Source organism: Ambystoma mexicanum, chromosome 10 (assembly GCF_040938575.1).
Source record: "Ambystoma mexicanum isolate Mex_15411 chromosome 10, UKY_AmexF1_1, whole genome shotgun sequence".
Classification (NCBI taxonomy): domain Eukaryota; kingdom Metazoa; phylum Chordata; class Amphibia; order Caudata; family Ambystomatidae; genus Ambystoma; species Ambystoma mexicanum.
In genome coordinates, this window is record NC_090932.1 from 1,578,719,939 (window position 1) to 1,578,740,427 (window position 20,489).

General features: G+C 44.8%; 1 protein-coding gene across 7 annotated transcripts in view; it reads right to left on the reverse strand.

Moving 5' to 3' along the window:
* Positions 1–2,607: 2,607 nt before the first annotated feature.
* LOC138492618 (solute carrier family 2, facilitated glucose transporter member 11-like) overlaps positions 2,608–20,489 on the reverse strand; it is a 326,496-nt gene continuing 308,614 nt past the window's right edge. For all 7 annotated transcript variants that reach the window (XM_069619913.1, XM_069619914.1, XM_069619915.1 and 4 more), the window contains 2 exons: positions 4,581–4,708; positions 2,608–3,739 (listed from right to left, as the gene is read on the reverse strand). In XM_069619913.1, coding sequence (XP_069476014.1) covers positions 3,536–3,739; positions 4,581–4,708 — 332 coding nt within the window. In that variant the 3' untranslated portion in view covers positions 2,608–3,535. The remainder of the gene's footprint in view (positions 3,740–4,580; positions 4,709–20,489) is intronic.

A 20,489-nucleotide genomic window follows, 5' to 3' on the forward strand; every position in this document is an offset into this window, starting at 1 on the left:
TTCTATACCTCTGTGTGTAATTTCTAGTCCGGAAAAGTGGATAATCAATACTTTACCACCTCCTCGGTGCGGCAGGGCTGTAACAAACAGGTGACCTGTGTCAAGACAAAAGCATATGAAATACACACGTCACCATTGGTTGTTCACTGCCAGTAGATGGCTTGCAGGATTAGCAGGTATCGAGTGCTAATCCTGTTCTTAAAAACACTACGCTGAGCGTGGTGTGATTTACCTCTTCACTTAGTTGTTACTCAATTGTTGAACATATAGCGGATGTTTCAAACAGGAGTTTCAAAAGGAACCCCCGACCCCCTGGGGGCTTTGCTTGTATATTTTGTAACATGTCAGAATGGCCCGAATCAATATCTGAAGGAATGCTGCTAGAATGTATTTTATTCATTCCCGGGTCATACATATAGTCACTAACCTGAAAATAGGTCTTTCCATCTGGCTCGATGTGTCCTCAGGTGACAGGCACCTGGTGTCTCTGTGGTTCGAGTGAGGTGTCGTGCTCCTAGAACAAAGCAGACATTACAAGCTCTATATTCGTTTGACTATTTGCCTTAGAGCGCTACGTCTGATTCGTACTCGAAAGCACTATCGGGACAAGTGATGTCCATCTGTTATTGAGCAACATAAAGGGCTGGACTGCACTTTACTTTGTACGCGAAACGATTCGGAAAACGCTTACCGTGCTTGCAGTAACGACACCGAACTGTGACTGCTCCGCACCGAGTACAATGGTCGATTTACAAAAGGGATGTATCAAGAACCCGTTTGAGATCACGTGCCGTATGTGTGACGTGTCACGTGTGCAGTGTAGCTACATTATGCGTATGGAGGCGTCTGCCCAGAAGTCAGGCATCTTCCAGTGCGGTTACGTTGCGTGTACGGGAAACTCCTGCCCGGAACACTGGGAGTGCAGAAGCGGACGGCCCGCTTCTGCACTCCCAGTCTTGGAATATGGCTGACTTCCGGGCAGACGTTTCCCGTACACGCAACGTAACCGCACTGGAAGATGCCTGACTTCCGGGCAGATGCCTCCATACGCATAACATAGCTACACTGAACACATACGGCACGTGATCTCAGACGGGTTCTTGATACTCCCTTCTGTACATCGACCATTGTACTCGGTGCGGAGCAGTCACAATTCGGTGTCGTTACTGCAAGCACGGTAAGCGCTTTCCGAATCGTTTCGCGTACAAAGTAAAGTGCAGTCCAGCCCTTTGTGTTGCTCAATAACAGATGGACATCACTTGTCCCGATTGTGCTTTCGAGTACGAATCAGACGGAACGCTCTATAGCAAATAGTCAAACGAAAACAGAGCTTGTAATGTCTGCTTTGTTCTAGGAGCACGACACCTCACTCGAACCACAGAGACACCAGGTGCCTGTCACCTGAGGACACATCGAGCCAGATGGAAAGACCTATTTTCAGGTTAGTGACTATATGTATGACCCGGGAATTAATAAAATACATTTTAGCAGCATTCCTTGAGATATTGATTCGGGCCATTCTGACACGTTACAAAATTTACAAGCAAAGCCCCCAGGGGATCGGGGGTTCCTTTTGAAACTCCTGTTTGAATCATCCGCTATATGTTCAACAATTGAGTAACAACTAAGTGAAGAGGTAAATCACACCACGCTCAGCGTAGTGTTTTTAAGAACAGGATTAGCACTAGATACCTGCTAATCCTGCAAGCCATCTACTGGCAGTGAACAACCAATGGTGACGTGTGTATTTCATATGCTTTTGTCTTGACACAGGTCACCTGTCTGTTACAGCCCTGCCGCACCGAGGAGGTGGTAAAGTATTGATTATCCACTTTTCCCGATTAGAAATTACACACGTAGGTATAGAACTTAGCTCTCTTGCCCCTGTGTTGTTAATACATAGAAAAAGACTGTCCTGAAGAAAGCGTCCTTAACAAACATGAGTCGCTGAAACCGGTAGACAGCAATTGCTACATATGATAGATACCTTCTATACATGAGCAGTTTTTTATCTTCCTCCACCTGCCATAATAATAGGAAGACGACCGAGTGGAGACTGTTGTACTGTTTGTCTTTTGATGTTGGTCTAACACAATTTCAGAGTGATTGCAACCTGACTTTGTGATAGTCCTTTTAAAATCACAGTGGACGGGGTGTGACAAACAATCCTTGAGCAAATAAACTTACACAACCCAGTGGATGTATGTTCTCCTCATCACGTAAACACTGTTTTTACATCGGGTACTTGTCTCTTCCCATGCTAACACATAGGGGGAGAGAGTGGTTTACGGGCACATTGATGCAAGGCTGAATGGTGCATAACATCTAGAAGTAGTTAGTGTCTCTTCTTATCCTATCCCCTGTTTTTGTAGGTGGCCCAGCAGCGCTACACAGGGACAGAAGAGTCCACAAGGAAGGGACATTTAGAATTCAACTCTATCCTTTCCTGTCTTCCTACACAGCCTTGCCCCTGTGGGCGTTAAAACCCACAGTAGTTTCTTTCTCTGTGAGAAATAACTGTGCCCTCAACCACGGTGGTTTTATAACAAAGAACAGGCTGACTACCTGGCTTTGGAAAACAGACTATTCTTTGGTTACTCTCACTTCAACTTGAACACAGTTGGCAATTGTCCAAACCTTCGTGTTACACACAAGAATGAAGAAGGCACCAGGCACTGAGTAGTACCTGGAGGAGCCTTTGCAGGAGAACTTTATTTATGTTGTGTCATAGACTAGGGATGCACATTTAAGAATAGGAGTTTGTGAATGCTTTTTTCGGCCAAGTCTTGGAAATGTATGTTTCAGCATAGGGTTAGCCAGGAGGGTAAGGAGGTTTTAAGAACAGGTTTGGGATTTTCTGTTTCCTTTGTAGAATAAGGTGTCCCTGTAAGGACTCCTTAAGGCAAGCTTAGAAACTTTAAGAAAGCTCCACTAGAGGTATAGGATACACCAGGGATATACCATGTTGTGATGTACCCTCCTATGGTCCTGTTTCACCAGGACACTTTTTATTATTAGCAAGCCTTCCCCTAGCTTCTCTAGGTGTTTAGTTCGAGCCATTCCCCGACTTAAACAATAAGCACAATTTGTTTGAACACGCCTACTCTGTCACTTTTATCATTGCTAGGCCTTCACAGAGCATGCACAGGTTACCTAGTCTCACAGAGGTCTTGTAGGAGTGTTGGAAGTGCTGACATCCACACATGCACAAATTCACAAGCAGTGACATGTGTACATCACTGCCTGTCAATAATGGGCCCCTGCTTCAGCCATTCTGTGAGCATCCCGGTAGGCCAATTCAACCATGTTCTCTTCAGTAACATGTAACCATGTTCTTCTGGCAGGGCTTCTTCTTCACACCACACGATCCTTGCCATTTGGGGGGATTAAGGAGGGGCTAAGGTGTGGCCTTGACAATACTGAGTTGGTGTGTGACTAATTCAACCCCAGGGGGCCCTGGACCACAGCACAAGCTTGTGCATGCTTCCTATGAGAATTCAGGCAGAAGCTGGTAAACCGATAACGCTGAGTCTGCTCAGAGCCTGGTGGAGGTCACTGCAATAGTGTCTCTCTCCAGATCCTTCCGCGCTCCTCCTCTGCGGATGGTCAACTGGTGGAAAGCGTCCGTTATCTCCAGCATGGACCTTCCCCTGGTTTCTGGCACACACATCCAGATGAAGACAGTCACGGAGAGGCTGTACGCCAGGAAGATCAGGAAGCTGAAGGACCCGAGTCCCTGCTGAAAGAAGAGCGAACACAAGTCAACTCAAAGCAGGCAAAGCGAGAGGAGCTGGTCAGAGGAAGGACATCACAGAACTTTCCCTGCAGAACTGACACTACTGCCAGAGTAATAAAAAAAGAATTCATTCATATTGTGTTATGCGCTTAATACCGGAGAGCAGGCTCTAGGTGCATGACCGGGATTTGAACCCGTGTTGCTCTGCGTTTGTCTTGCTGCATTGCTCCTGAGCTATCCTCCCAGCCCAGAGTCTGTGGCCTTTGAGCACCAGACACGAAAGCGTTAGAACAGGGCCAAACTTCAATTTCTTCATAATTAAGCTTTACAGACAGAGGATGGGCTCATTATGTTTCATTTGTTTTATCTCCCATATATATGTACACAAACAGCTAAAGGTCCCCCTTAACCCACGCCAAAACAGTACAAAGTCTACATCTCTCCAATCCACTTGTAAACCCATCACTGGCCAAAACACACACACAACCCTCAGGTCTCGCATTTCTTAGGAAAACACCTCCAGGGATACATATGACAACCCACCTAGAAAACACACAAACACAGATGCCAGTTGCTCCTGGTTCTACAAGAACTGACAATTAGGCCTATGACCTTATCCTTTCCCTCGAACCCCCCACTTGCCTCCATTACTGGGGATCATGCAAATGGCAGCGGTGCATGGTACAAATTCAAATAACGTAATGTAATGTAAATGTACAGAATTTGCCAGCTTAAGAAAATGGAGACATTAGATGGACTGTCTTGACTCTGTCTCAGTCCGGCACTGTTTGCCCCCCCACCCCCACCTCCTTTCCCTGTGAAAGACATCAGGAACATAGCTCACCACAATGAAAGGGAATCCCAGGCCCAGGAGGAACATTTCAACCCAATTCAACATTCCAGACAACGTGAAAGCCGACGGTCGGTAGGACTGTAGGAAGATCTCCATCGCCAGCGGGCAAACCACTGATGCTGGAAGAGGAATGGGACATTGGCAACAATGAAAGTACCGCTGGAGAAGCCATTAGCCATGGAAACAATTTACTGGTTATAGCTGCTCACAAACAAGAATTGCCAACATTAATCAGCATTAACACTGCACTCAGCATTAAGAATGTATGGGGTGGCAGACGGGGCCAATGGCAAAGAGACCGTATGGACTGTTTTTGGCTCAGAACATCACCCTTTAAACACCTTTGTTTGGTCTAAAAATCCCAGCAGGCGCCGGGCTCTGCAACCTTTGGCTCTCCATGTGTTTTTCACTACAACTTCCATCAGCTCTAGCCAAAATAGAAAATAGTGAGGGATCACAGGTGTTGTAGTCCAATGTATCTTGACCACCGCAAGTTACAGAAACCTTCCCTGAGGGATTCAGCTACCAGTTTCGTATGGACGAAGTTGCCTTGGTAATTAACAACACAGTCCACGTTAGTGATAAGCTCCTCCAAGCAAACACATTCAGCAAGTGCAGCTTTTTTGGCAAGGCTTTGGCTAGGCAGTCTAAACCAACCATTATTCCATTGCCTTGTCTATTGTAACTAAGAAAGTTGGATTACACTCCTTATCGGTTTCATCTATAAAATTGCTGCTCCCTTTAAAAGTCTCATGGGGCTACATGTGAACCTGCAAATCATGAAATATAAATAGATATACAAACTGAATTGCATGCTTTATTTAAAATGTATTCATTATCTATAGGGTGCTTTACCTCAAAATATAAAATACCATATTACTATCAAAACTGTTTTCCCTTTAACTTCTCAATTAATATCCAATATTGTACAGTAGCCACAAGAAATAATAGTGTCTCCCTTCCATACATACAGACCACAAATCCCCTTCAGATAAACCTCCAATTAGACTTTTTAATTTGTCGCCAGCGCCCCAACCACTCCCATGGTGTGATGATGAATTGTTTTTTTGGTTTTGCGCAACTCATTGATGCTCAAGTTTGTTAGGCATTCGGCCAAACGCCTTAGTGTACAGAACATTGTTTAAAGACAGGATTACAAAAACTCAGTGAGTGTGCAGGTAATAACAATGTCTTAAATTAAATATAAAATAAAAAAGGTGCAGGGCCAGGGTATGGAACCCAGGAGCAGGTAGTGTGCCAACAGCACACAGTCTTGTTGATCTCGGTAATGACTAATTAGCAGTTTCAGGGGCTCATGAATTGGATATGATTAGGTCTTATCAGCAAAGCCCTCTGAAGAAACTCTGGCACTCTCTGGATAACTTTGGGGAAGAAGTCTCCTAACAGCCAGACAATTACACGGCCCTCTGAAGGAACGCTGGCACTGTCTGGATAACTTTGGGGAAGACGTCTCCAAACAACCAGATCATTAGACAGCCCTCTGAAGGAAGTCTGGCACTCGGTGGATAACTTAATGAAGAAGTCCCCCAAAGGGTAGACCATTAGACGCCCCTCTGAAGGAACTCTGGCACTCTCTGGATAACTTCGGGGAAGAAGTCTCCTAACAGCCAGACCATTAGAGGCCCTCTGAAGGAACTCTGTCACTCTCTGCATAACTTCAGGGAAGAAGTCTCCTAACAGGTAGACCATTAGATGCCCTCTGAAGGAACTCTGGCACTCTCTGGATAACTTCGGGGAAGAAGTCTCCTAACAGGTAGACCATTAGACGCCCTCTGAAGGAACTCTGTACTCGCTGGATCACTCCGGGGAAGAAGTCTCCTAACAGGTAGACCATTAGACGCCCTCTGAAGGAACACTGTACTCGCTGGATAAATCCGGGGGAAAAGTCTCCTAACAGGTAGACCATTAGATGCCCTCTGAAGGAACTCTGGAACTCTCTGGATAACTTCAGGGAAGAAGTCTCCTAACAACCAAACCATTAGACGGCCCTCTGTACGAACTCTGGCACTCTCTGGATAACTTCGGGGAAGTGGTCCCCCAACAGGTAGACCATTAGACGCCCCTCTGAAGGAACTCTGGCACTCTCTGGATAACTTCGGGGAAGAAGTCTCCTAACAGCCAGACCATTAGAGGCCCTCTGAAGGAACTCTGTCACTCTCTGCATAACTTCAGGGAAGAAGTCTCCTAACAGGTAGACCATTAGACGGCCATCTGAAGGAACTCTGGCACTCTCTGGATAACTTCAGGGAAGAAGTCTCCTAACAGGTAGACCATTAGACGCCCTATGAAGGAACTCTGGCACTCTCTGGATAACTTCGGGGAAGAAGTCTCCTAACAGGTAGACCATTAGACGCCCTCTGAAGGAACTCTGTACTCGCTGGATCACTCCGGGGAAAAGGTCTCCTAACAGGTAGACCATTAGATTTGATCTTTCTGTAAAGCCCGCAGACATCAAGGTGTTTTCTAAGCACTTTTTCCTAGGCTGATTGCACCGCCGGCATTTCAGGGGGACACGTTGAAAATGTTCAACATCATTAAAGTGGCATTCAGATTTCTGCTTGATCTAGAAGACCCCCATCTTTTCGTACGATCATTGCATTATCAATTTTTGAAGGATGAGAGTGTTAGCACACTTAAGGTTTGGAAAATGAGTTTAAGGAATTATTTTAATCATGGAACACACTCATTTTGCTCTTGTAGTACTGTAAATTAAGTGTGTAAAACCCCTGCGTAAGACCTTTATGCATTTCATTTATTTGTACTGCACAGTTTAATTAATTTGTATGGCGGAGAAGATGGGCGGAACCTTACTTATGTTGCCGCTGCTCCCTTCCTCTTTGCCATACAAATACTCGAGCATTCGTGTCGGCATGGATTTTCATGCAGGTGCAAATGCGGGGGATTCCTATGGAGTCTGTCGGCTTTTTACACCAGAAAAAGCAGGCAGACTCATTAGAAATCCATTGTAAACGCCACCTGCCATGTGCACATGACAGGCAGCGGTTACTTCATTGCACGGCAGAGTGCAAAAGGGCGTTGTGCAAGTATGATGCTGCTATTTTACATTCCCCTTTTGCACTCTGACATGCAAATTAGAAATATTTAGCGACAGGGACCTGTCTAAGCTGTAGTGTAAATGTAACAGGTCCTCCCGTCAAATTATGGAGACTTGCGAAATAAGCCCCACAGAATTACCTTCAGGCTGGAGTGGGTGCAATACCAAAAACAGCCACAATAAGCCCCACCCTCTACAGAATTGCAGATTTCCGTGCCTATTTCCGTGATGGGGAGAGTGAGCTGAAGACAATGGGTCATTCCGAGGTTGGAGGTAAGGAATTACCGGTACCGGTAAGGGTGCCGATGACGGTAATCCCTTACCTCCGTATTCCGAGATCCCTTTGCGGGTCCTTCCTTACCTCCTGCTTTTAGCAGGAATTAAGTATGGGACCCGCAAAGGTACTTCGGAGGTAATTACGGTACTGTAATTTACGGTGCCGTAACTACCTCCTTACCCATTCCCATTGAGCCCTATGGGGCAGAAATAGGAATGGGGCTGGGCAAAAGGTGAATGGGGAATTACCGGTCCCTCCAACCCTGGAATGGACCGGTAATTACTCCATTCACCATGCCGGATTTGGGACGTTTTCGGAGGCAACCATGGAGCTACTCCATGGTTAGCTCCAAACCCGGAATGAGGCCCAATGGGCCACATTTTCTAAGCCCTGCAGGGGTAAATCAAAGTGTAAAATCAAGGATCAAAGCGGTGTACCCCTGGCTTTGCCACTCTGGGAATTTGTCTACCCTTTGAAGGTGGAGTTGGGACACAAAGCAGGATTAACGTCTCTACCGCCATTTCCTCCTTTGCCTTCAAAGTGCACATTGTTTTAAACCTACATGTGATTTTCATGCAGGCATAAAACAAATGAATTCCCAATATGGAATCCGCCTCCATTTGCCACCTGCTGAAAGCAGACGGATTCCATAGAAATTCATTGTAAATGCTGCATGCCAAGAGTAATTGGCAGTCAGTATTTGCATTTTTAGTAAAACGGAATGTAAAAGCAAAGCGTGAAGGCTCTTTCACATTTGTACTATTCGCCTTTGCATAACGATTTGCAAATGAAAAAAATGAGGTGCAGGGGACTATCATTAGTGGCCCTCTGCGTGCAAGTACCACTTTTTGTAAAATGAGGCCCAGTGACTATGGTCTACCCGATGAGACATTTATTTAGCAAAGGCTGACTTTATTTTATGAAATCGAAATAAATGAAAAAATATAAAAGTCAGCAATCATTCGTCAAATGCAAATTTCTACAAAAACATCCCACAACATTTTGGCCCTCATTATAGGTTTGCTGGCATCCCGGTTGTAATTCTGGCAGGATACCAACAAACATGCCTTACCATCTCTGCCACCCGATATCCCGGTATTCATGACATATTGAGGGCAGTGGAGTGCTGGTAAGTTCCCATTCCCATGGAGTCCTGATTGCCAGAATCGCCGGCACCAGTGTTACTGGTGCCGGTGATTCTGGTAATTATTTGCTGGTAGCGGTCTGATCTTCCGGCAGGTCAGGCCTGCCAGAAGCTCCCTGGCACCCACCAGCAAACTTGAAGTGTGCCGGTCCAGACAAAATGCCGGAGCTGGAACTACCAGCATTTTTCCGGCATTATTATCCATACCGGCACACTTGTGTTGGGGCACTTTGATTTTAGAATGTTTCAGCAAGAACCTATTATAAATGTACACCGCTTATGTTGGGTTTCCTCAACAAAGGACAGTAAGACGTATGTTTAAAATATGCATACATAAAAGCATTGCATAGAAGGCTCCATTAACTTTTGCACTTCCATGCAATAGTTCTACTCCATGGATTTTTACTCATTTTCTAACGCAAAAGGGCCTCATTACAAGTGCGGCAGTGTGGTAAATTTGTGGTGGCATTTCCATTACCGCCACCCATTACCACCACTTTATTTTGGGTGGTAATGGAATTGACGCCAACTTTACTGTGCCACCTAATTCCGAGTTTGGAGGTGAAGTAGAGGATTCACCTCCAACATAATGTAAATACTCCACGTTAAATCCAAAAATCAGCAGATTTACAACAGCAGAATTAGTGCTCATGGTACATTGGAAAAAATGCCAATGGAGTCCTACCGTCTCGAAAATTAGGGATTAACATTACCTTCCCGCCACCCGTAATCTGGCGGTAAATGTGCCAGACAGAGTTAAAGTAATGGTAAATGTGTTTGGTAGTAACCACATACGCTCCCTGATACACAAGGTCAGTGCCATGTTTACCTCTTCAAACCCATATTTACCTCCAGAAACTAGAGGTCTAGACGTGGGACCCAGCGCTACACCATAGCGACTGAGCCCATGCTAGAGTATACATCTTAACTAGTTTTGATATGCATTTGTTATGCAGTCCATTCAATCTAATACTCCCCCTGTTGTTGACTCCTACAGCGTGAATAAGCAACACTTGAACCTACATTTGAAAAGTATTGTCGGATACTGAAGCTCTTACACATTGGCATTTCTCAGTGAAACCACAGGTTAGTCTTAACTCTTTGTAGTTTGTGAAGATATCACAAGTCACACATTATTATTATCTTCATTTCTAGTAGAGAATAACAGATATCCCCTACCTGATGAAGGGCGTGTAAGCCCGAAACGCGTCATACCGCATGCAAGTAGACACATTAGTCGGAAGAAATAATCTTCTTGAAAGTGATATCTGTATTATTAAGGTTCTACCTTGATAGAATACCAATGAAATCATGATGCATATGTTTTTTAAAGTTTTGTTAACCATTATGTCTATCACAGAAATTGACTGGTAAAATTGTATACTGCCTAAATTGATGACCATATTATTGTTTCTTTGTAATCAACCCAAAATTAAATCATCGCACTTTGTCAAACTGTCTTTACTATTTGCTGAATAACATAGGCAAGTCTTGCCACAAGTGTGCCCTGGTCTTGTTCCTCTGATCTGGTGGAACCTCTTTTCTTTAAACTATATACTTGAACTTGTAGTCATGGTCTGACCAGGAGCACCTAAATGCTCTTGAATAATACCACGCTAATTCCCTTAGACAATTACTTAAACCAGTAATTGTTAGATGTGCACCCGTGCATTTTCTTTGCTCGCTATTTTATTGATAGACTCAAAGGCAAAAATGTACTCTAGGGTGAACCTTCATCGTCTGGAAGACTGGGTGGCTGCCTCAGGCTTCCTGTCACATGTGCAGGCGGGTTTTTGGCCAGGGGTTATTACAGTGGACCAAGTGATGAGATTGTATCTTATATGTCGGAAGTATATTTTGTTGGGTATCCAGAGCCTTTATTTAGCATAGGTGGACCTACAAACTGCTTTCTATATGGTCACTAGGAACCTCTTTTCGCATGTTTTGGAGGAGGTGGGTATTTCGCCCACACTTGATAATGCGATCAAGTCATTATATTATGATAATTCTGCCCGGGTGCGCTCGGGGCCTAATGGTGAGTAGACTGAACCAGGTTCCATAGGAATTGTGGTTAGGCAGGGATGCGTTTTAGCACCATTGTTATTCTTAAAATATATTAATAGCATAGTACCTGTTTTTCAAGCTGCAGCTAAAGATGCCCGTGTTTGGGCAGCTACAAGTGTTGCCTCCTTCTGTTTGCCGATAATGCAGTATTGTTGTCCAAAACTACAGGGGGGGGTTGCAGAATCAGTTGGGTGTCTTTGACAAACAATGCTCTGCGAAAGGTTTGCATATTAACTATTTGAAAACAAAGATTATGTGCTGCGCTCGGCGCAGGAGGAAGGCCCGAGTAGGGTGAAATTTTGTCTTAATAATAATTGGATGGAGTCAGATGGAACCTATAGCTATTTGGGGTTGATTGTCTCCAACAAATTAAAATGGCTGTCCCAAGTGGAGAAAAGCTTGCTAAGCCATTTATGACAGTGTGGTCAAATTGAGAACCTTGTTACTCGTTTGGAAGGTGAGGCCTTTTCTATTCCACTGAAGATTTATCAGGCTCAAGTCATTCCGGCTGTAGTGTATGCTGCTGAATTATGGGGTTATGGTGATTTGACTTCCATTTAGACCTCTGAGAATAGATTTTTTAAATCACTTCTTATTCTCCAACGGAGTGCTCCATCGACGCTGGTTGCCTGTGAGTACGGTCTCATTGCAATTATGGATGTTGTTAAACTACAGCCTGTTCTATATTGGCTTGCGGTGTCTAGTCAAAGGATCGAATCTAAAGGGTCGACAGGTCAAAGGATCGACACCAAAGGGTCGACAGGTCAAAGGATCAAATTATTTTTTTATATTATATATATTTATATATATTTTTTTAGGTTTTCGTTTAGGGAAAAAAAGTGTTTTTTAGCAAAAAAAGAGGGTTGGGGGACCCCCCCAAAAAAAAAAAAAAGATGTGAAAAAATTAGAAAAAAAATTCGATCCTTTCACCTGTCGACCCTTTGGTGTCGATCCTGTGACCTGTCGACCCTTTCACTGTCGATCCTTTGACTGGCAACCTTGGCTCGCGTATGGAACTCTGAAGATCTTGTACTTTTTAGAGAAGGTCTCATGGAGGTTTATCGGATGCCAAGTGGCAGAAATTTACCATGGTTTAGACATGTTAGAGCCATGTTAAATGATTTGGGGCTTGAGGACCTGTGGGTTAATCCCAAGAAGTATGGGAGTGGTTATAAAACTCACGTTAAGAGTTGCTTTACAGAATGGGCATGGAGCATTGTGATTGATAACTTTCTAAGGGGGGACAATTAAATGCCTATCTGTACCTAAAAATTAATTGAGAGTTGGAAGCATATTGGATTATCAACTGCCCCCGGCCCTTAACTGCTGATATGTAAAATTCTGTTTGGGCACGCTCCCGTTGGCTAACTTAACAGCTAAGTGGAGTAGGTGGTTGTACTACGTCCGTATACCCATTCTGTTATAACAAAATTGAAGACAAAGTGTATTTCTTTCTTTTATACCCATTCCACTCTGTCGGGAGGTTTCAAAGGCTTAGGCCATTATGGTCAGACTAAAGTATGTCATCATCCTATTTGGTTTTTGAAGCCCTAAAATGCTACTCGTCATCGGAAGATGTGAAGACTGTGTCCCTTTTTATTAGGGCTGTTTTCATGAAAAGAAATGTATTGATTATTAATGTCTAATTTTTTGTAAACGTGTATTTGTAGGTTTTTACTCTTGTATTATTGCCTGTATTACTGATGTTTTATTTGATCATTTTACAGATGATCTATTAGCCAACTTTATGTTTGTATTGTGTGTTGTTTAAGCTGTGTTGTTATGTTCTTTTATGGTGTCTTGCCGAAATAAAGAATAATGAAAGAAGAAAGATACATCAAGCTTTGGGCTGTACAGTGCCTACAACTGTTAATTCTAAGCGGTCTTTCTAGAGTAAATGGTTTTGCCGGTGTAAATGAGCTCCTGGTGTAATACAAATGTGGCGTGTGTATAGGTATTACGTAGGCATTTGCCAGGAATTTAAATGATATTCCTGGGTACTGGTATCATGTACCTGCTCGCCCTCCTGCATTGCCTTCCAGGCCACCCCTTGCACTGGGATCTGTTATCTGTACCCATACAGTCCCCCATTCTTCTCTTGCACTTATCAGATACACCCTATCCCACAGACAAATACCGCACTTCCTTTGCCTGCGTTGATTATTTATTTATTGCACTTACTATTTATTCTGTTCGCTCACTTGTGCTGCACTTTCCATTTCTCCCCCTTCCTCGCACTTCCCCCTTTTCCATGCACTTGCGTGTTCTTAATGTCACTGGGCCTAGTAAGATCGTTTGTTTTTATTCTCCCGTGTTCCCCTGCCTTTGCCTGGTCGCGCTCTGAAACACCTGTGTATGAGCGTGATATAAATAAAATATCATGTCATATCATATCACCTGGCTGGTGCCATCCCATGGCAATGTAGTACCATTGTTGCAGTGCCCGAGAAATGCCTATCCCATGCAGACACAAAAGCCAAAACAGTTGGCTTTGCAATGCTTGTTATTGAGAGCAGCTGGAAAAACCTACGCCAGGTGTTTTTTCAATGTAATCTTTTTATTATGGCTTTACAAACTTTAAAAAAAAAGGAGAGTAAGGCTCAAAAAATCAACATTAGAGAACATATCGTTAAACAAGTTATGCATCTCAACCTTGTCAAAATACCGCTTTGTAGTATGGCCCCTCTCCAATTATCCCCTTCTGTTGTCAATTCCCCCAACCCTAATCGACTCTGCCACTTACTCTGCTTGAGAGAGGAAACAAGGTTCAGGAAAATAACAGTTAATGAAATGTGTTCTACTTGCCAAGTAGAGGTGGCTACTAGCATTCTAAAGCACATACCTCAATCCCCCCATTCAAAAGTCTTAGGGCCTGATTGAAATGTGCGCATTGAACCCGCATATTTTTGCACATCGAAAAGTACTTTGCGTGTCCCTGCGCAAATATGAAAATCTGCGAGCTCTTTGTATTTACAGAATTCCCCATGCAAAACAACCCTATGCGCAAGGAGCGGCCGGCATGCCCACCACACACGCCCACGCATAGCAATTCCAGCCACACATACAGACCTTTGCGCACTTCACGACCGTGAAGGAATGTACCACAGAAAAACAGCATGTGAACCCCCACAACCAAGGCAGCACGAGTAGAGGCGCAGGGGAGGGTGTTGCAGTATATTCAGTGGCCTATTGAGGAACAGGTGATCTTGATTACACACTCGGAAGTTAGGCATGCCATCTTTGAACAACACCAAGGTAAGACTCCGAGCTCGGACCAAACGCTGCGTTAGTTCGTCGGTAAATATTCCCACCACCCCCACATCATGCGTACCATCGATCGTAAAAGTTGTAATTTCCCAGTAAATATGTTTGCGAAACCCCTAAACTGTACCTGCACACCGCTACTCTGCTTACGCACACCCCTAAGTGTGATCGAAACCCTGACTGCATGCACGCACCCCTAAATCCAACAAGCAAACTTACGTCTGCACAGGGATTCCTATGCGCAAGTGTTTGTACGCATACCTTCGGGTGGCGGTTAGATCGGGAGCTTTGCAGGGTCATTTCCCCGACGTGACGTTGCGCGGTCAGATCCATGAATACGATTTGTTCTGTGCAGTTTTGGGCATGCGATAGTCTCTCGCAGGCCGTCCCTCGGAACGCCCACCATTTTCCTTGTTCTTCCTCATTCTGCATGTTCCACCCCCTATTTTGAGATCTGCACAGGCCCAACCAACCCTCTGTTGGGAACTCTCGCGCAATGCGCTCGACTGCATGAAGCGACACGCCGGATCTGCGCAAAAGCCATGCAGAGTACTGATTCTTCATGAAGGAGATTTTGCACGTTGAAAGGCGCGCAGAGCCACTATTCAGTGCGCACATAATTCCATGAATCGGGCCCTTAGTTTCAGAACTCTCAGGGAGTGCACTGCCCCCCAAATATGCTGGGACCTTTAAGCAAAATCTGAGTTAAAAATCCAGTAGGGCCAAGGGTCTGCAAACTGGGGCTCTTCAGGTGTGTTGATCTACTCCCATTATCCCTCGTAATTGACAAAGCTAGCTAGGGCTGATGGTACTTGTAGTCGAAAACATCCGGGGAACCAATAGTTGTAGACCCCTGGCAAAGGGCCTTATTCTCATTTGACAAGGAAAGCCCCTGTTGTGCTTTTTGCCCGTGCTCCAAATATGGGCCCTAGATGCTAAACCATGTTTTCAAATCCCCTATTACAGCCAATGATCAGTATTGGGCAGGTCTTTTGGTACCAATCTGTTTGGTCAGGAACTGTCTCACTTGTCCATCCTGAATTAAGGACTGTAGCAGCAGAAAGGGGGCTTGGAATTTGATTTCTAGATTTTTGAGTTGGTGTAAACAGGCCTTTGATTGGTCACTTAACAAATCAACCTTTGGGTCCTGCTGTAACTTTGCTCCTTAACGCGTAATCCTATTCATCTGTGATGTACAGTGCTCGCTGCTTCTCGATGCTAGGTCCCCATTAAACCATATGTTTTTTTGAAACAGAGCAGGGAAGCCTGATGGCACTGGCTAGTCCATTCTGTACACTCGACTCCGCTTTAAAACAAAAGAAAATCCCCCATATTGAAAAAAAGGTGTAAAGACAGGTGTGTAACCCTTGCCTATATACCTTCCTAATTTTCTGATTCGGGGGACTAAGAAAATGACCTCAAAATCCTTATATAAAAAATCCAGTGCCTAAATTGTAGGTAGTGAAGTCACTCGCCATCCTCAACTCCAAACAGTTCTTTACTTTCAGGGAATTATCTAATTGTGCCCTCTTTGAATATGTGAAAGGCAAGTTCACATCCTCCCCTAAGCCACGCCTCAAAATTCCTCCCTCCATTTTAGGACGTAGATTGCAGATTTCTGTGAATCGATATGGCCTGGAAACGAAGTACCTTGAGATCTAAGGGACAATGATTCCCTGAGTTTCACTGTCATTGCGATAATACAAGTCCATAGATGCCCGTGCTCTATATTTGGGGGGTAACAACGTTACGTACTTTGAGGAGTTTCGCACAACATCCTCCTCTAGGGTTTTCCACATATTAGCTGACTTTGGCTTCAACCAGTCACTCATCACCCTTAATTGAGATGCCTGGTAATGCTTAAGAATGTTGCAGCAGGGCAACCTGCCTTGTGATCGATGAATGAAGAGGCATTCCTGAGAAACTCTAGGTTTAATTCCTCACCAAATATATCGCCTCATATCCATTGAATAGCTTGTATAAATTTGACAGGGCACTGTACTGGTGGAAGTTTGAAATATACATGAAAGCATGGACAGTATACTCTCTTTTAATTTCTTTACTGAGTACAGTCTACCCAGCCATGTTATTATTTTAATTATTGTTATTAGGTACTTGTATAGGTCATAACACTAGGCACCAGGCAGGCATTGGCCGTCATTTTTATTTTATTTTATTTATTTATTTATTTATGTATTTATTTATTTATGTATAGCGCCCCAAAGCCCGCAGGCATCAGGGCGCGTACAACCAGACAGGAACAGCAATAAGGAAGACGGGACAAGAGGACGATCGTCTCAGTATGTTAATCGTTTATCTGAATAATAATGTTTTGAGTTTCTTTCTGAAAACTAGGTAGTTTGATTCCAGTCGTAAGGGGGAAGGTAACCCATTCCATAGTTGGGCTGCTTTTGCGGCAAAGGAGCGTCCAAGCCCGTTTGCTCTTTTAGCGCTGATGTGTCCGATCTCAGTGGACGGCCCGGTTTGTATGGACTTATTTGATCTTTCAAGTAATCCGGGGCCACTCCATACATGCAACGGTGCATGAGGGTCAGCGATTTGAAAGAGATAGGTTCCTCCAGGGCTAACCAATTGAGTGACTTTCGATCTCCAGTGATGTGCTCCTTTCTTGCTTTTTGTCTGATGGTTCTCACTGCATTGTTTTGTATGGCCTGTCATTGCCGGATGCAGCCCTTATTGGCTGCTACTAACCCCGTAATACTGTTACAGCTCAATGACATCCCAGTGCTACCGGGATATCACAAGAGGCGGTGGTACGGTAAGTTCACATTCCCGTGGAGTCCAGTAGCACTCCATGGGAATGGTAACCAAGAATCCCCGGCAACATTGGTAACAGTGCCGGCGCTTCAGTGAAAAACATGCTTATAAGGGCCTCAACTCCCGGCAGGTCAGGCCTGCAGGTAGTTCAGTGCCCCTACCAGCAGATTTATAGTTTGGCAGTCCAGAAAGGGTGCCTTTACATTGCTACCCGCACCGTTATTTCCAGACCGCAAAACTCGTAATGAGGCCAGGGATGTCATTTAGGGGTCGCCAGAGGTCGCAAGAGCGACTGCTGCCGATTGGCCAGCGACCTCTGTCAATCTCTTGCGACCTCTGCCGTCCATCCAATTAGATGAGGGGGCGTGGCCACAGCTATCTTGCTGTGCTGCGTGCTTGCCGGTCTTTCATTTTGCACGTGGTTTCTGTTTGTCTTGCATGATGCAAGACATGCGCGGTGCGCATCCTGAGCTCCAGGTCCTTCAGCTAGTCTTAGGCCCGGTGAGTATACAGTGAGACTTAAAGGTGGGGGGCGGGTTTCGTGCGCGGGGGTTGCTGCGGCGTGTGTGTGGTCAGTGTTACTGATGGTGCCCAGCCCTCGCCTGCGACAGTGGCGTGCCACAGGCCCAGGCTGAGGTTGGGTCGTCGGGTGTGTGTGCCGGGTTGGGTGTGTGTGAATACACATTTTAAAAAACTATGTAGTTCTGGTCTCAAGACTCAAAGGCTCCACAAAATGATTTAAACTAAGAATTCTCCTGTTTACAGACAGAGGCACAGGCTGTGCAATTTAGAGCTTGTGGGCTTCGGTGCACAACTTCAGTCAGGTGATAAAGGTGCTGGTAGCTGCGTCAATTGGGTCATGGCACGTTGCTGGTATCAGACCATTTTAGAGAAGTTCACATGTAGTACGGACAGACCGGCAATGCCTGGAATCTTAGCATTTCCCCCACAATAGTTGTGGGCCGGACGGGCAAGCTGTTCTTGCGCGAGAAGAATGTAGCTGAAATAAATGCACATGGTCCAGGCCATTAACGGCCGGTATTGCAGGAGGAGCACGGTATAACCGTGTAGCTGGCATTTATGAAAAGTGCAGTACGTTGTGGGTTATTGTAGGTGAAATGAGATGTATTTGTGACATGTAACGAGCTGGTTGCTGTTGGGGCCACATGGCCTGAAGGGGCCTGACCTCATCTTATTGTGGAAGCTAAGCAGGGTTGGGCCTGGCTGGCCTGGTTAGTGCTTGGATGGTAAATTCAATGCCACGTGCTGAGTTATTGCCGTGGGTTTATGGATGTGGCTGTGGGTGTTAGAAGTGAGGAGTAAAGAGTAATGCGCAGTGGTATTATATCTCTTTCTGTCTTATTGTATAAATAATGAAACAGCTGATACATAGCGCCAATTACTAGCAAAGTGCTTTGCAGTGTTCATTTTAAAGTAACCAGATTAACCTGTAGTTTATTGTATATGTTCATGCAGGGGACACAAAGTGAAAATGGCTTGAAAGTTGCATCGCACCCTTGATTGTGACAGCATGAGGGAACAGCATGCTTGCACAGTATGCTTGCACAGCAAGCTGCTTGATGGTAACAGTTCTCGCATTTGATGATTGCAGATGTTCGATGCTGGGTTCAGGTGAACTTTTAGGAGGAGCTTTAAAAGGAGCAGGAGCCCCGCTTCTTTAAAAGCTGCTCCTAAAAGTTCGCCTGAACCCAACAACAATTCGACAAAAGGGAGATAATTGGTGTGACCCAGGGTAATTAGAAACACTCTTTTAACAAGAGTTGTGGGAGCGCTCGTTGCTGTGATCACTTATTGTAGGAGGCTTTCTGGTAAGATTGTTCAGCATGATGAGTGCACGTGGTTGTGAGCTAGCAAGGTTGGGCACAAGACCTGCTTTAATGGATGTCCTCTTAGGCAGGCACTGACTTAGGTGCACGGGACCCCTAGCAATGGGAGCAGACCGTCCGTTTACATTAAATAAAGAAATAATAATACACATGTTAAAAAACGACATAATTCTGGTCTCAAAGTCTCCACGAAATGATTTAATCTAAGAATACTCCTGTTTACAGACAGAGGCACAGGCTGTGCAATTTAGAACTTGTGGGCTTCGGGGCACAACTTCAGTCAGGTGATAAAGGTGCTGGTAGCTGCGTCAATTGGGTCATGGCACGTTGCTGGTATCAGACCATTTTAGAGAAGTTCACATGTCGTACGGACAGACCGGCAATGCCTGTATGCGTAGCATTTCCCCCACAATATTGTGTTATTTGATATTTGTATAGCGCCCACTGCCATGTATGGCTTCAACGCACGGTCGGGAATTCCACTTCAGCGCCCACCGTGCTGCCGCAGGCCCAGGGCCGTTGGTAGAGGCTTAACGGAAGGAGGGAAGTCTAAATCCGTATTGTACGAAGTGTGTAGGTACTTGAGCGAGAGAGGACAGAAAGCAGGTTTATCCAGGGGCGAAAAGGATATAACATGGGTTAATGTGGGACAGATGTGTCTAGGAGCTCAAGTGAACCTTGGTGTATTGTAAAGCTAAACACACATTCAGGGCATGGGGACTGGGTTATGGTGGACTGTCTTCCAGTATAGGATACTTTGAAACTGTTGGCTGGTTTAAATGATGGGACGTACACCGTCAGTGATTGGGTTCAGAGGTTAAGGTTTCCAAACTGTTGTTATGCTGAGCTCCCCACTTTTCATTAAAAATAGTGTTGGTGAGCTGCCACAAATGGCTCTATGTAGTCCCCCCACTCCCTCTGATGCCTGTGTTCTCCCTTAAGGATTTAATGTGTTCCTTACCCACTTCAGGCTTCTGGCTGTTTGTGCAGGAGTAATGAAGTCCATGCAACAACTGCAAACAGTACAATACAACACTGTCGAATCAGAATAAAATGGGGTAAGTGCCAAAATCATTAAAGACTGTGGATGCCTTTGACTAGAAGAATACATGTTCTCTGGTGAAATATTCTCCCTCTCCCCTTTTATTCTGGCTTTCCCCTATCCCCATACCCGCCTATCTGCCCCTGTCCCGAATGTGATTTTGCTCTGTAGTCCTGTTGAAATAACAGGACGGATCCACATAAAGAGGGGATTTGGGTTCATACACTTCCCATGGCAACATGGACCTTGACACACTGCTACATATGATGATCCATTCTTGTATGAAATGTCACAATACAGTGATATCGTAACCATATTTTTCTTAGTGTACTGAGGGATAATGCTTTAGGATGCCACTTCCTGTGATGTCACGCGGGGTTGTGGTCAAATGACATCACTCCATGTGAT